This window comes from Morone saxatilis, unplaced genomic scaffold (genome assembly GCF_004916995.1).
Source record: "Morone saxatilis isolate NCDOM2014 unplaced genomic scaffold, NCSU_SB_2.0 Contig12, whole genome shotgun sequence".
Classification (NCBI taxonomy): Eukaryota; Metazoa; Chordata; class Actinopteri; family Moronidae; genus Morone; species Morone saxatilis.
Genome location: NW_023339674.1, coordinates 13,875,742 through 13,890,190, shown reverse-complemented (window position 1 = coordinate 13,890,190; position 14,449 = coordinate 13,875,742). Strand labels below are relative to the sequence as shown.

Sequence of the window (14,449 nt, the reverse complement as noted above, 5' to 3'; positions counted from 1 at the left end):
AGATAGATATGTACTTTATTAATCCCTATTGGGGAACTCTTTTTTTTTTTAGAAAGAAAATATCTGTTGAGTTTTGTCATTATTGAATTGTCGTCCCTGATAAATCCATTGTCTGCTGTGAATAAGTAAATATCATTTTGTTCAGGTAATTTACATTATACTTGCTCTGATAAACTCACTGGTGTAAGCTTTAGGTCGTGAAGGACGTCATCCATGTAGTGGTACTCTGAAAACTCTTTTTCCACCATTTCATTCTTCAGCTCTAACACCCTCCCTATCACACAATCCAGAACTGCCCGGATAACTCGTCTCTTCTGAGGGTGGACCACCTGGTCGTAGATCTTCTCCAGCTGTCTGAAGATTTGGATGTAGTGCACATAAAGCATGGCCAGGCGCTGGAAGAACACTACCCTGTCCTTTTCTGGGCGAGGGGGCTCAGCAGGCAGTTCCTCAGTTAGCAGACGGCTCAGCTGTAAATGGGCATCTGCCCACTGCTGGCTGTATGTCCTGGAACAGTGTGAACAACAGTGATGAGCTGAGGGAACTGGGAAAACTGTACCTTAATCAATGGTAGATGAGTCATACCTTATTCAGAGAAAAATAATCAAACACAAGAAAAAAAGAAGATACGTTTTGTTTTTTTCCCTTTTAGTGTCTTTTGTGGTATTCTTGTGGTGTTTCGATAAAAGGTCATAAGTTAAAGCTAGAAATGTAAAGGGCAGCAAGGCCAGAGCTGCTCATCCACCAGTCACAACAGTTTAACCAGCAGGAGTCTCATTTGCTAACAATTACTGGATGCCATGTACTCAGTAGCAGTGTCATTATTGTTGCCATATTGTCACTGCTGCCACCCTGCTGCCATGAACCAGGTCTGGAAGAACAGACTTTCAAATAGCTTGTTTTATTGTTAACATTGCTTTATGTCGTGCTATTGAGCGCTAACTTTTACATTTGTTACCAGAGTTACAAGACAAAGTATTATAAGTGAATTATATGTTTGCCTTGTATGCACAGCACGACGCTGCTACTTTGCTTTGCTAGGGGTCGTTCGCGTGAAACCAGCAGGCTGACTAAGTTAAATTAACGCTTAACTACGGTCGCCGCTGACAATACACAAATAACGGCGGTGGCTGCTGGAAAGTTTACCTTTGCGACATGTTCCTGCCTCCAGAGAGAGAGAGAGAGAGAGAAATAATGTTTTAAATGTTTCTTATCAAATAACCAGACAAGTTGTATAGTGTAAAACTGAAGTAACGTTAGCTCTAGTGTATCTAACATGGGGTTAGCTTCCTCAAGTTGCCATAGTGCTTGCCCCGTCTCCATAGTAACAGTCATTCCGGAAGTAACGCACCTATTTCGAAATCACCTTTTAATCAGTGGAAATCTGACAGTGTGACAGTCATAGCCTAATTCACTTAATATTATTATTAATAATAATAATTTTATTCATATTATTTTCATTAGGCTGTAAGCCTTTGGGGTTTAAAATAAATTAACCGGTAATGGACGTAATAATGTGCACTGTAGGTATTTATAGGCCTACAGCTTCTTTGAACCACATCGACTCTTTGCGCAACAAGTGAGACACCACTAGATGACGTCCTTTTTATGGATTCACAGACACTTATAAAGTCTGTTGATGTGTTTTTAAAAAAAAAAAAAATATTGTATAGTGTAACGGGATTCATGCAAAGTGCAAATGCGTTGTATAGCTGCCAGTGCCAGATTACAGGTCGGCACATATTAAGGAGGCTGTAGCCTAATTATAAATGTTGACTATAAATGACAGCTGAAAATATCAACCAATCTGCGGACTTCATATTAATGAACTATTATTACACTCGTTTACATTGGGCTTGAACTACAGCGAGATTGTCTTTAAAGGGAGGATTTATAATTCAGACAGCTGCGCCAGAAGTCCATAACTTTGTGGACTCCCTTTCAAATGCATTTTTCTACCATTTATGTCCCCTCGAATTTCCTAATTCTATAGAGCTCTCTCTCAATTATAGATTTCTATCCAGTAAGGGTGGAAAACAGCCGGATGGCTGCTCCTGGAGGCGCATTCTCTGCAGCGCTTAGGCGGTCACAAGACTTGGACATCGGTGAACAAAAACATCGACACACTGACAGGTCAGCTAGAAGCTTACAGGCCCACAGATTCTTCTCTTCTCTGCATCCAACATCCACCAAGTTGGTCCATTTGGAAAACTACTTTCTTGCGCGCTGCCGTGCCACAGTCTTTGTCGTTCGTTTTTTTTTATTGGGAATGTAAGTGGGGCTCCCTTTGGATGTTAAAACCATTACTCGGTCTGGAAGGGGTCTTTTCTATTTGGAGTTGAGTAGTCTTGTAAAACTAAAACTAGAGATGCTTTGGTGCGTAAAGGAGGGGCGCATGCCAAAGTGAGCGAATGCCACTGGAAGAAATTGCACCAAAGATGTCAACATTGCTTTACCACCCACTCAAAATCGATTGTATTACCTTCAAGAAGGTGGCTCCTCGTATAAATAGGGACGCGTTATTTCAAGAAAGACGGTGGTGAGCACAATCTACTGGCTGTTCTCTCTCTCTCCTGTCGGAACCACAGACAACGCCTGGAAGAATTTGCTGAAGACAACTGTGTCCACTCTCCAGGACATAAGCATCTTTAACTCCTAAACGAGTAAGTGTAAAGTTAGGTCGACTACATTTGTTTTACCTTTGTACTAAACTAGAAGAAATGCGCATGCTGCGTAAAGTGAATTGGACTAGAACATTTCTGACGATTAGTTAGTTTTAGTTTTAGAGGCTATGCATGTTACTTCTGACATGGATTTTTGTTGTTGTTGTTGTTGTGTGTGTGTGTGTGTGTGTGTGTGTGTAATTTCGTGAATGTGAAGGATCTCAAATGGCAAACAATGCTCATACATCTGCTGGGGTTAAGCTTGATGCAGAGTGCACAGCTTACCCTTTGGTTGTCAGAATACTTAAAACAATTGAATGACTCAGTAGAAACAATGTAACCCCTGTGTAACAGAACTTATTTGCTCATGTTTTTCAGACAGTGAAGTCATGCAGGTGGAGAGGAAATGGCACATACTGTTGACTATCTTCTTTCTGCTCATCACCTCGGGCCAGTGTATGGACAGCAAGGATGTCAAGCAGAAAGAAAGAAGGACCCTGTTGGATCTAATCTTACAGGTTATCAGAGATAGCCAACGACAGGAGAAAGCCGTCTCCAGGCGCTGTAGCAGTGGACTCTTCACTTCAGCCCAAGACATGAAGTTCTCCTCCCGTGAAAAGCCTTTCTATGCTCCTAGGCTGGATAACAGTAGACTCATAGGTAAGCTGATAAGATTTATTTTTAGGTCCTGATGATGAAAGCATAATCCCCATTTTACCGTGGGAGACAGCTGTCATTGGTCTGGTCTGTGCTGTACACCCTATTTAGGAGCCTGAATGCAAGTTGGTGTATGCATGTTAATTCAAGAAAGGAAAATTGGGTTTGCCTGTTCATATGTGTTAAACAACATACAGTGTCCACATCCTCCTGTCCTTAAAAGTCCAACTCAGTTTACAGTAGTTATATGATGCATGTGAACCAGGTATGCTTCATCTGTGGTTATCTCACATTTATCAAACTTGCTGTTCTTATTTATAAGAGATACCTCTTCACCACATGTCTTGGACAAACAGTATCGCTCCCTCATTCAAACCGTGATGGACTGATGAATGGAGACGTGTATAGGTACTATGGATTCATGTAGGAGGAGCATCACCATGGCAAACTTGTGAATGATTCATTCAGTATGATTCATTGTGGAATCTTAAACATGAATGATGACCACCGCTCACGTACACAAACACGCTACGGCAGTTCCAGAAAGCATCTCGAGATTGGCTGTGTTGTGTCACATTAATTAATGTATGTAATGTTGTTCATTTCTCCTGAACTAAACGGGTGTTGAGCTCTATCTGAGGTCTCCCACAAGTGAGAATGTGCTTGCTGCAGCTCTGCCTTTATTGGCTTAAATAAAGCATTATGTCGAGACTGGAATTAAGCCATTTAAGTTAATCTTTGATACATATCTCTTCAATTATCTGAGATCCAAGACAGAAGGTTTTCCCAAGTCAGACTGTAATAAAGAAAATGTACCCAGAAAATCCTTTTATATACAGTAACTGATTTTATTTCTGCAAAAGGCAAAAGTTAACTTGTAGTGCAATCTAGGACTGTGCCTCCCTGGTATGTGCAGTGCCGAGTGAACATGGTGTGTTGTTTATCTGCAATTTCAGATTCTCCCTTCCATCACTATCAATTAGATCATGTTTTAGAGACGTTGCACAGACATTGTAAAGCTCAAAGTCTCGGCCCCAGCTTATGCACTTGGAAAAGTACCTTTCTCAGACCACTGACTGGATGGAATTTATCTTTTGAGGATATTAAAAGCAGCATATTAGCAACTGGTGCGTGTGACGCTACCAAAGATCCATGGTCACGCAAGGATAGATGTTTTGAACACAATGAGGAGGAAGGAGGAACATGTGTGTGATGATGTGTTTACCCTATAGTAGTTGTCTCTGCACATTCCTCAAAAGCCATGGCTGTCATCAGAATCACAGCTATGCTAAGACAGACATAATACTAGGGAACACTTTTATTTTTTACAACTGGGATTATCTGATTTTTTCATATGTGTGGCACAAGAAATTGTCTTTAGACTGGCACCTTTAGACCTTTGTATTTTATTCTTGTTGACATGCATTTATTAATCCCCAGGAAATACAGTACACACACCCTGGATGCCATTTTCACTCTTCACATCTGGGTTTTGGCTTGATGGCACAGTTGGCTCTTACAAGTCCATAACTCTTTCTAGAATACTAAGATATATACTGTAGGTGCGTTTATCCTATTAACTATTAACCTATTAAATGCATACAGTGTTTTATTTTTATTTTTTACTTACTCTATATTTGGACTTCAAATATATTAAAATTACTTCCTCTGCTGGCTTTCCAATTAGCTAAATTGTCATCTTTCATCCTCCTGCTGCAGTTACAGTATTACATGTTCCTGAGTCTGGGGGCTAATGTGATGTTAGCCCAGTAACTACTAGCATGGATTTATTCTGATGAGCATTAAACTCCAATACAATAATCTCTTTAGCCTGTTAGCGTGGCTAATGTGTTATCAGACACCTACATGTATTGACTGCATGGACATTGAGTAGAAAGGGGGTTACTTGAGAAACCATCTAGATTTATTTTATACTGTAGTAAAAAAATAAAAAATGTAAATTAAATCTGAGATAATAATCATGAATAATATGATTTGCCTCATGTTGAATTGACATTTGCAGCGTCACAATGATATATGCAGGGGAGGGTGAATCTGACAGTAACATATTCATCATGATTACTTTGTAACTTTTGGCAAGTGCTTAGTTGTTGTAAAATGACTGTTGATTGACAAGCTAACAGTGTTTTTTGTTGTTGTTTTTTTGCTGCAGAAATTGTTCCTAGAGATGTAAACATGAAAGGCAAATTCATTCAGCATTTCACAGGTAAGAAAATTGCCATGAGTGCAATTGCACTCACTGTTGTCTCTTCCAGACATTGCAAAACTATTTTATCTGGCAGAGCATAGCTGGCACTTTTCCCTTGCAACTTTAGGCCAGAAATTTTTGCCCCTTTGAGAAAATCATTTCCTGTAAGCCAACCAACATACAGTATGCTTAAGTCATAGAAAGCTTTGTGAACACTGGCACTGCTGTGGGTCAGAAGAGGGTTGCCTGGCTTAGCTGTAGGGCAATAGCGCAGAGAAATTGCACATGGTCTGAAGCTGACAGAATTAAGTTGAAGGCAGTGCAAGGTTAAGCTGATTATTTGTCTCAGGACCTATGAGTACACTTCATTATTGGTGTGAAAATCTGGAAGTTTAAATGTTGGTGCAGAAACTCTTAGAGGTGATTATAATTGAGGACTTAATTCCTCTGTTCACTAAGTCCAGTGAACCCTGACTCCTTAACCATGTAAGCCCAGCAAAGAAGAAGAGGACGTCTCTTCCATTGGTCTTACACAGCCATCATTTAGAGCGTACTAACCTTATCCATAACAGTTTAGCAGCACAAACAGTCACACGTGCAAAAACTGCAGCGCATAGTTCAAACAATTATCCTAGATTATTGGCACCCTGCTCCCATCAGTTGAACCATTATATCACAAACACACACTCAAAAGAGCCTTGTTCTGGCTGATGCCCTCTGAGGGGCACTATAGATCCCTCCCTGCCCACCAAATCATCCCCTTTGAAAAAACTTTTTTTCTAGCTGCAATAAGGCCTCTGATCACTAACTTTGACAGATGTATCTGCACCTAAAACTCCTGTAGCAATCTTTGAAAAAAGAATTGTGTCCTGTGGTAATCTGAATATTGTCACTGTGTCTAATATGACACTCTTACCTGTCTATGTTTGATATTACTGACACTGTTGAGCTTACCTACAATGCTGCACTGAAAGAAAATTCCACCGACCCCAGTCGTGTGGTCATTGATATTTGATTGATTGATATCTGTGATGGTACTCTGTTCACTTTCACTTGTGATTTGTCTGTTTATTTCTATTGTTTACTCACAATTATCTTAGACATGGTGATACTAGCTAATTGGATAAAGATGAAATAATGATGCCCTTAAAATCGTTTTACTTTTGCCTGCCTGACAAGACCTTTTCCATTAAGCAGGACCAGTCAAGTTCTCGTCGGAGTGCAGAACACACTTTCATAGACTTTATCACAACACAAGGGATTGCTCAAGACCAGCATGTATGTATGCCTTTTCCCCCTCCAGTCCTTGAAAATCCATGTTTTCAATCAGCATCTTGAGTGATTTGTTCCACCAAGAACAAAAAACATTTACCACAGTTTGGGTCATTTCAATTGAGAGATTTCTGTTTGTGCGGTATTTAGTTTTGTTTATTTGGGCTCTTCTTACTGGGTTTAAGTAGTAGGCGCATTAATGTCACATACTTCCATGCACCAATCAGCAAAATCTATAATCAAAATCCAGCAACAGTTGATGGGCTGTTTGCCACTGTCAATCAAATCTGATCAAACCACACCCAAACAGTCCTGATGAAGCAGATTAGCTGAGTGCTAAACTAATAAATAATCAGTTAAGATGTTTTTTCTCCAAACTTTAACTTTGATTGTTGCATATTTAGTCATGACTACTAAATTGTGACCAGTGTCAGGATTTGACAAGCTGAACACTTTATATGAGTGTTTCTTCTAAATGGATCTGGATCTATGACCAAATTGTGTATAGAGCGGTGGTTCCCAACCATTTTGGTTCATGACCCCTCAAAGCAAAGCTAACCCTGATCTCTTGGTCTTGTAACGGGTTGCATATTTCTGTGTCTAGGATCATGTAGATGTAAAACTATCCAATAATTAATAATAGAAGAACATATTTATTTCCCTTTGTCCAACATTGTTAATCTGCTAGGGACCCCTTAAATGTATCTTGTGACCCCTTGGTGGGTTTCCCAACCCCAGGTTGGGAACCACCAAGCCACTGGGATGTTTACATTTGGGAATTAAGGAGATGACGCCAAGCAGACATCGGAGAATGATTGCAGACGATGCTCCCCTGTCACAGATGGATATCTGTTTAGCTCAACTTTCCTTTATTGTGAATAAGAAACAGAGTTTATAAGAGAAAGAAGCCCCTCTTTTCATGCTGCCTTTTCATCTGTGATGCAGTCAAGACAACATCAAGTCAGACTTTAAGCAATGGATAAATGACCTGCTGTGATATGCAGTATTTTAGTTCAAGCCAAACAGGGGGACATGGTGGACAATTACAGATGGCAACTGGGCCACAATCCGGATTCATTTGTCTCTGTTGTATTGGGATGACGCAGAGTATTGTTGGCTGCAACATTTATGGTTCATCTCTCATGCTAATGTTACTGATGATGTTATTAGAAAAACCTGAGTGATTGTGTACTTTACATGCAGAGCCGCTCTGTTAAAGGAACATTGCAACTTTAAATGCTCAGTCAGGAATTATTGCAACACTTTTGACGTCAGTGCTGCCTCTAGTGTCTTTTTCATTGGTATGAATATTTTTGTCCGTCTCACTGTGATTGACACTGCTATGTATTGAGTACTAGGACACACTGTGTTTTTAAAGGACAGGCGGCACATATATTAATAGTATTTTGAAAACACTGGGACATTTGCATTATTTTTTAAACATCAAAGTAAAAAATACTTGACTAGTATTAATTTATAGCAGAATTTAAAACTTTATTACAATCATTTGATTCCAATGTTCAAGAATCCAGCTATTTAGGGAGGCAAATTATGTGTTGGGGCTTTAATTAGAGGGAGGGTATTTTGCTAACATATTTATGTCCTTTTTCCCATTGTCATTTTTTTTTCAGATTACAAAAGATGTGCAAGATTGCTAACACGACTAGCAATGAGTCCACTCTGCATGCAATCGTAGATACTGCATGTAAGTAAAAGTGTTTTTCTCTGATTCTTTGTCAACATCCTCTGATATGTCAAAGTAAAGTTTTTTTAATTAAGATATATTAATTGTGTGTACAATTCTATCTCTCTCAGCGTGACATGAAGGCATTTCTTTGTTGCTTGTGGTCAGATTTATTCCAATGTGTCTGATTTGAAGCTGAAGAAAACTGATGCTCACATAATCAGAAACATATCTGAAGTGCATCTGTTCAACATTTGTATGCTTTACGAATATTATATTTCTTGGTGTTGGACACGTTGTAACACATTCCTGTCAGAAGAGGCTCTTATGTATTTAATTTTAATTTAACAGTTATTTAAAGTTGGTGCTGGTTGGCTGAAGTTGCACACAAATCTATTTCATAACAAGTAGGAGAGTGATGTACTATATTAAAACACTGAATTCATCTTGTTGAGCAAATGAACATGTGATGCAGCTCTAGACCCAGTGTCTCCTGCCCCAAGAACATCAAAAGGATACAGCAAAGAATTTGGGAAGAAGTGTTACTACTTTTTTGTATTTGTATGTTGTTCATACATTTTTAGTACAATACAATGCTCAGTTAAATACTGCTGATTCTTTTTTTTACTTGTCATCCAAAGAGAAATATTGGTAACTGGTGATGGTCAACAGTTACTGTATCTGCAAAATTACTGCAATTACTACTTAGTGATGCAACAAAAGCTTAATTAATCTGTTGATTATTTTTATGATTAATTGTTTTTTCAGTAAAATTTCAGAAAATTGTTTCCACGACTGTTTCCCAGAGTCCAAAACCCAGAGATGTTCATTTTATAATGATATCAAATACTTTGAATTAATTATTAAAATTGTTGATGACTATTTTTTGTCTTATGCCAGCTCTTGGTTAAACAGGCCTTTTCTGAATGGGTGTGAAGGTAATAATGGCTCTCACATCACTCAGATGGTCATGGATTAAAAGATACACTTGATGTTAAATCATTTCTTTAAACCCACTGTATGCATGTACATTTGTGAAAGCTCTTTTGTTGTTTTGAAAAGAACTGCTACTAGTGTGATTGATTACGCCTCACCTGGAAATGAGTGCAGGAATGTCTGTTAGTGAGAAGCCTCTCATGATGCCGTGCCATCTTTTGGTCAACTTATTGTCAGAAACAGTTCTACATGCTTCTCACGCTAACCTTAAACACTAAACATAGCCATTATCAAGACAAAGGAAGGACTCAGACTGTCGTCAGTGGAGTCATTTTGGACGTAGTCATAGTCATCCCTTTGTTAAAGTGATCTTCGATGACAGCAGGTCTGATGCGTTCGCTGCCGATCCTAAATCCAACATGAGTAAAAGCATGTGCTCTCAGCGAATTAGCAATTAGGTCTAGCTGGTGAGTGATTGCTGTGAGAGTTCATCTACACAAGTGGTCATTTCAGTTAATTTGAGTTTTTTCGTGGTATAGGACTTCTGGTGATTCAAAAATTGAAGAGGCTGACACATCCTCAGGTATTCAGTTTCTCAAGTGAATCAGATAATAAGATCCTGTCTGCACTGTTCTAAGAAATCTAACAAACGTATATGTCACAATCGAAGGACTTTTGAAGGCGCATTAAGTGACTCATTATTTAGTCATCCTGGTCATTTCTGATTGAGCTTAGACATAACACAGAGGAATGCCAGTAATGGTAGGGCAGTAATGACCCTCTTTAAGAGCTAGCAACACGACTTCCTTAGAAAGGTCGGGATATCAGCATTTGTCTTTGCCAATACTGGACGGAATACTTTTTCTCTAAAATAAATCTTTAAAGCAGAAACTGAAGATGTTTAACTCTAATCTTTTTTTTTTCATTAATTCCAGGTCCCAGAATAATGGAAGAGGGATCAATGGTCAACGTGTTGCCAAGGAAGTGCCTTCAAATTCACAGCAGTCATATGAACATTGTTGTGTTTATAGTTTCTATTTTTGTTGTTTTTGTTGTCATTACTAAAAATGCTGATGGACATTGTTGGTTGTTGTTGAATGGATTTGCTTTTTATTTACCTGTCTGTACCATATATTTGTAAGGAAACATTAATTTAATATTAAATACACCTATTTATTGAAATGGTATGTATATAATAATTTCACAATCATTCAAGAAATCTGATTATTTTGGTTATATAAAAGTTATATCTGACGGAGAGGAAGCTTTACCTTTTTTTTTTTCCTTCTTCTCCTTATATTTGAATTCCTCTTCCACTATTGGTCTGAAAGATTTGTCATGCTCCGTCTTCATTACATTTTATTTGGCACTTGAGTGATTGCTGACAGTGAGAACGACAACGGTGGTGATAATGCACTGCAGTATTGAACAATAAAGAATATTGAAGCACAGCATATTCTGATATTATTGGAGATGAGGGGAATGAGGGAAAGTATGAGTTGGATCAGCCTTGTGGAGGCAGACAGCGTGATGGGTGTGACCGCAAATGGAGCTCAAGGGAGTGGACTGCTTATTATTGAAAAAATGCGTGAGGTCTTTTAGTGACGACACATTTGCCCAAGACTTTTTCTCTGCTCAGTATCATTTAAATTTGTAAAAAGCACTGAGCAAAACTGGATTTCATTACAAACTTGCTGCAGTGGGAATACTTTTTTATTTTTCTGGCTCGAACATTTCGCTTTCATTTTTCCGCACCTCACTGATGCAGTCTGCTCTGTCCCTGAGCAGGTGTTACCATTACAGAATTCCCTCCTTTAACTGAAGTTTGTTGCAAAATTGCTGGCAGGTTCTTGTGTTTGTCTCTGGCAATCACACACTCAATCATAGCTGTCAGATATCTTGGACTCTTGGACTCAACAGGATGTTGAGCAATTCAAGCTCAACAGAACCAAATATACTTTGGATAAGACCTGCAAAAGCTTAGCAAACTAAGTAATCACATGTGCAAGGCATTTTAATGTTTGCAGTTTTCTATGGAGATTATCTAAATTGCGTGGCTATATTTGAGTGGAAGTGGATAATCTTAGTTTTATTTGCTTCTTGAGAGCATCATTTTGCCTTTTGGAACGCTTGGCAAATTGCTTTGACACATGATAAATGCAGTTTAGAAAGCATGACTGTTTCAAGCAAACTCTTTCTCGATCATCATAATCCTAATGAATGAAGCGTGCCTGCTATTACAGACCTGGAGCCTCAGCCCACTTGTTACATGTTTAAGTAAACTGGCTGAAATCTGAAGCACGCCGAACATAACATCCAACTTGACTTGTTTTCGTGCCAGACAAGAAAAGTGTCTTTTTTTTCTCTCTGAAGATCCTTTTTTTTTTTGCCTTTTAGGCTTTGTAAATGAAAACCAGCAAACACTGAGAATTAAAACAAGCAAAGCTGTCATTTCCTTTACAGTGACTTTCTAATGGGACATATACAAACATCAGAGCTGCCATTTAATAAAACTCTTCTTGAATTGTGTATTTACCCTTACAGTAACACTATAAAGTCCTGACAAAACAAACAGGATGCAGCATTCTTCTTCTTGTCGTGTTGTGTCATCTTGTACTGAGGCGTGTGCCTGGGGAATAGTTACAGTGATTGTCTGCTGTTTTTTGTTGGGGTAGTGAAATAAATATTGAACCATGCACACACATAGGGACGCTGATAGACCAGGTTCTGAAGAAAACATACGCTAAGCCAAAGATTACAACAGCTCAGTTCTCACGCCAGCATGTCTCTACAGACTCAGTGGGAACGTTTGTTACATTGGATCATGCATTATTCAACAAAGTTTGGCTTGTTGCAATATCATTAAAAAATCATCCACGGAAGCTGTCAATTCAAGAGGTTGTGAACTGAAATTGCATTGAAAGAATGTGTTTTCTGTGGATGTACTGATTGTGATCTCAGCCCATGCAACATGTTACCAGCTTGACATGAGATAGTCTTGTTCTGAAGGGCCATAAAATGGACGATTGCCTCTCTTCCCTAAATCACATCTTAGAAATGTGCGCTCCATCAAATTCCTGAATATTCTCAAAACCGACTTCTTCTCTGGCATATTGTATCATGATTACCTGGGACAATTAATGGAAAGGGGTTATGTTTTCTGCTCGAGCTATAAAAGGATTAGACAGCTAAAAATACGGCTTGCACCTCATGGGGACGCACTGGGGATCCCTTTCCCCTCCGGGTGGGCAGGGCACGGACACCGGATCCTAATCTGAAGAGGATATCACTTATCTGGAGACAAACAGCACAGATTAGGAGAGGAGACAGAAGATGCACTGGGGACAGCATGTGGGAGGGCTCTAACACAATTACACACAAGCACCAAATCCCTCCTCTGATACCTCTGAGAAATGCTGGTGCGATAAATAGTAAATAGAGACCAAAGCCATTTCCTTCCTGTCAGACTGCACCCTGATGCACCAAAGCTCAGCGACAGAGAAAAGAAACACCTAATTGTTTTAACTGCGAGTCACCTCCAGCTGCACTGTTGTGTCATTTGAAACAGATACAGTTACAGATTCGCTCTTTTTTAAATCCTTTATTCTGTAGTAGGATGTGATTTGGACTAACAGTAGCACCAGTCTTATAGGAGACCTTTTGAGTAAAACCCAGAGTTGATACCAGCTCACCAAGTAAATGGATTGTCCCATTTTTTGTCCCCAGTCTTTAATCGAAATTGTACACACGTTATTTGAGTAGCCCTTTGGCACTAACTAATAACTGAAATGTTTCACGCGCCAACTATTCAGCGAGGATTATGAATAGCATATAACCTAAAACCTAAACATGGCTCCTTATGACGTTTATCAACCCCCCCCCCAATCCGCAGACGAATTTTGTGGCAAAAGTAAACACTTTAATCCAATTTCTTAGACCCCAAGGCCTCATTGAAGCAAACCACCTTATTTATAGTGATCGCAGTAGCCTTGATGGCTGTAAAACTGTTGTAGACGGTTCATTGATTCACTCCATGTCTCATGATTAATTCATGGCTCTTGCTATGTCCTTTGAAGAATGCATAAATCCGTACATGAGTCACCAATAATATACATTCAGATAATACAGCTTCCATTAGGAATCTGACAGATAAAAGATGAATCCATTGTCATCATCAGAGTAAGCTCTTCTCCAACATTTGCATCGCACCAAAATAGAAATATCATGGATATGATTGACTTTGACAGATTTAATAAAGAAAGACGATGTTATTGCTCCATTGTGTGTTGTTGCCAGGATGGTTTGGATGCTTTGACCGCTAGATTGCACTTCCAAGATACTGTATGGACTCTGGTCCACATTGCACAAGATAGTTTGATGGGAAGTGAGTTGCTGCAGCTCTGTCTGTGTGCCAGCTGCTGTGTCTTTGATCCCATGTGCTGGAGGTGTTGGCACAGGTCTCTCCCTGCCACCCCCTCTGCATGCCCCTCACTGTGTGCGCTCTGACGCTTGCCATGGCTAATACTAAACTCACTGTTTTACTGCGAGGCATCTTTCAGCTGAATCTGTTTTTTTTCACCCCAACATGTGAACATACCTAAGAGTTAATTCACAATTAGCTTCGAGTGTTTTCTTTATTTGAAAGAAAATGTGTAAGAATTATGTAAATGTTAATTTATCAAATGATAAAAATAAATGCCTCAAAAGCAGATAAAGAATTTTTATCAAAGTATACATATGTACCACCAAGCACTGTTTTAGTAATTTATATATTGCTCTATTAATCATTCAAAAATTCACAGCTGATCTTAACTTACACAAGCTGCATCATCTTCATGGATCAAGTCATCTGTAATGTCAGTATAGAAGAACACATTGTTTTCTACAAGTTGCATTCATTTGAGGATTATTTTCCTTTTATATAGTTTTAGTTTGTACGAACAGAAAATGGTTGCAGAAGCAATAAAAGCTTTGGCAGAGTAAACACTACTGACTTCACAATCTTTTCTCAATACAGTAAAACTATAT

General features: G+C 38.9%; 2 protein-coding genes across 2 annotated transcripts in view; one reads left to right on the top strand and one right to left on the bottom strand.

Annotated features, from left to right (window-relative positions):
* The window catches only part of zgc:153738 (uncharacterized protein LOC558115 homolog), a 6,283-nt gene extending 5,008 nt beyond the window's left edge, over nt 1-1,275 (bottom strand). Inside the window, exons 1-2 of the mRNA XM_035652746.1 lie at nt 1,147-1,275; nt 180-507 (exon numbers count right to left, since the gene is read on the bottom strand). Coding sequence (XP_035508639.1) covers nt 180-507; nt 1,147-1,157 — 339 coding nt within the window. The 5' untranslated portion in view covers nt 1,158-1,275. The remainder of the gene's footprint in view (nt 1-179; nt 508-1,146) is intronic.
* Nucleotides 1,276-1,971: 696 nt separating this feature from the next.
* On the top strand, nt 1,972-10,850 carry alkal1 (ALK and LTK ligand 1). The gene is made up of 6 exons (XM_035652745.1): nt 1,972-2,663; nt 3,042-3,323; nt 5,494-5,547; nt 6,724-6,807; nt 8,433-8,506; nt 10,357-10,850. Exons 2-5 carry the CDS (start codon nt 3,053-3,055, stop codon nt 8,495-8,497), a joined length of 474 nt encoding a protein of 157 aa, XP_035508638.1. The 5' UTR covers nt 1,972-2,663; nt 3,042-3,052; the 3' UTR covers nt 8,498-8,506; nt 10,357-10,850.
* Nucleotides 10,851-14,449: the final 3,599 nt, after the last annotated feature.

Coding starts and splice junctions, on each gene's coding strand:
- alkal1 (XM_035652745.1), top strand. CDS start 3,053: ATGCAGGTGGAGAGGAAATGGCACATACTGTTGACTATCTTCTTTCTG. Junction 3,324..5,493: donor GGATAACAGTAGACTCATAG/GTAAGCTGATAA, acceptor TTTTTGCTGCAG/AAATTGTTCCTAGAGATGTA. Junction 5,548..6,723: donor ATTCATTCAGCATTTCACAG/GTAAGAAAATTG, acceptor TTTTCCATTAAG/CAGGACCAGTCAAGTTCTCG.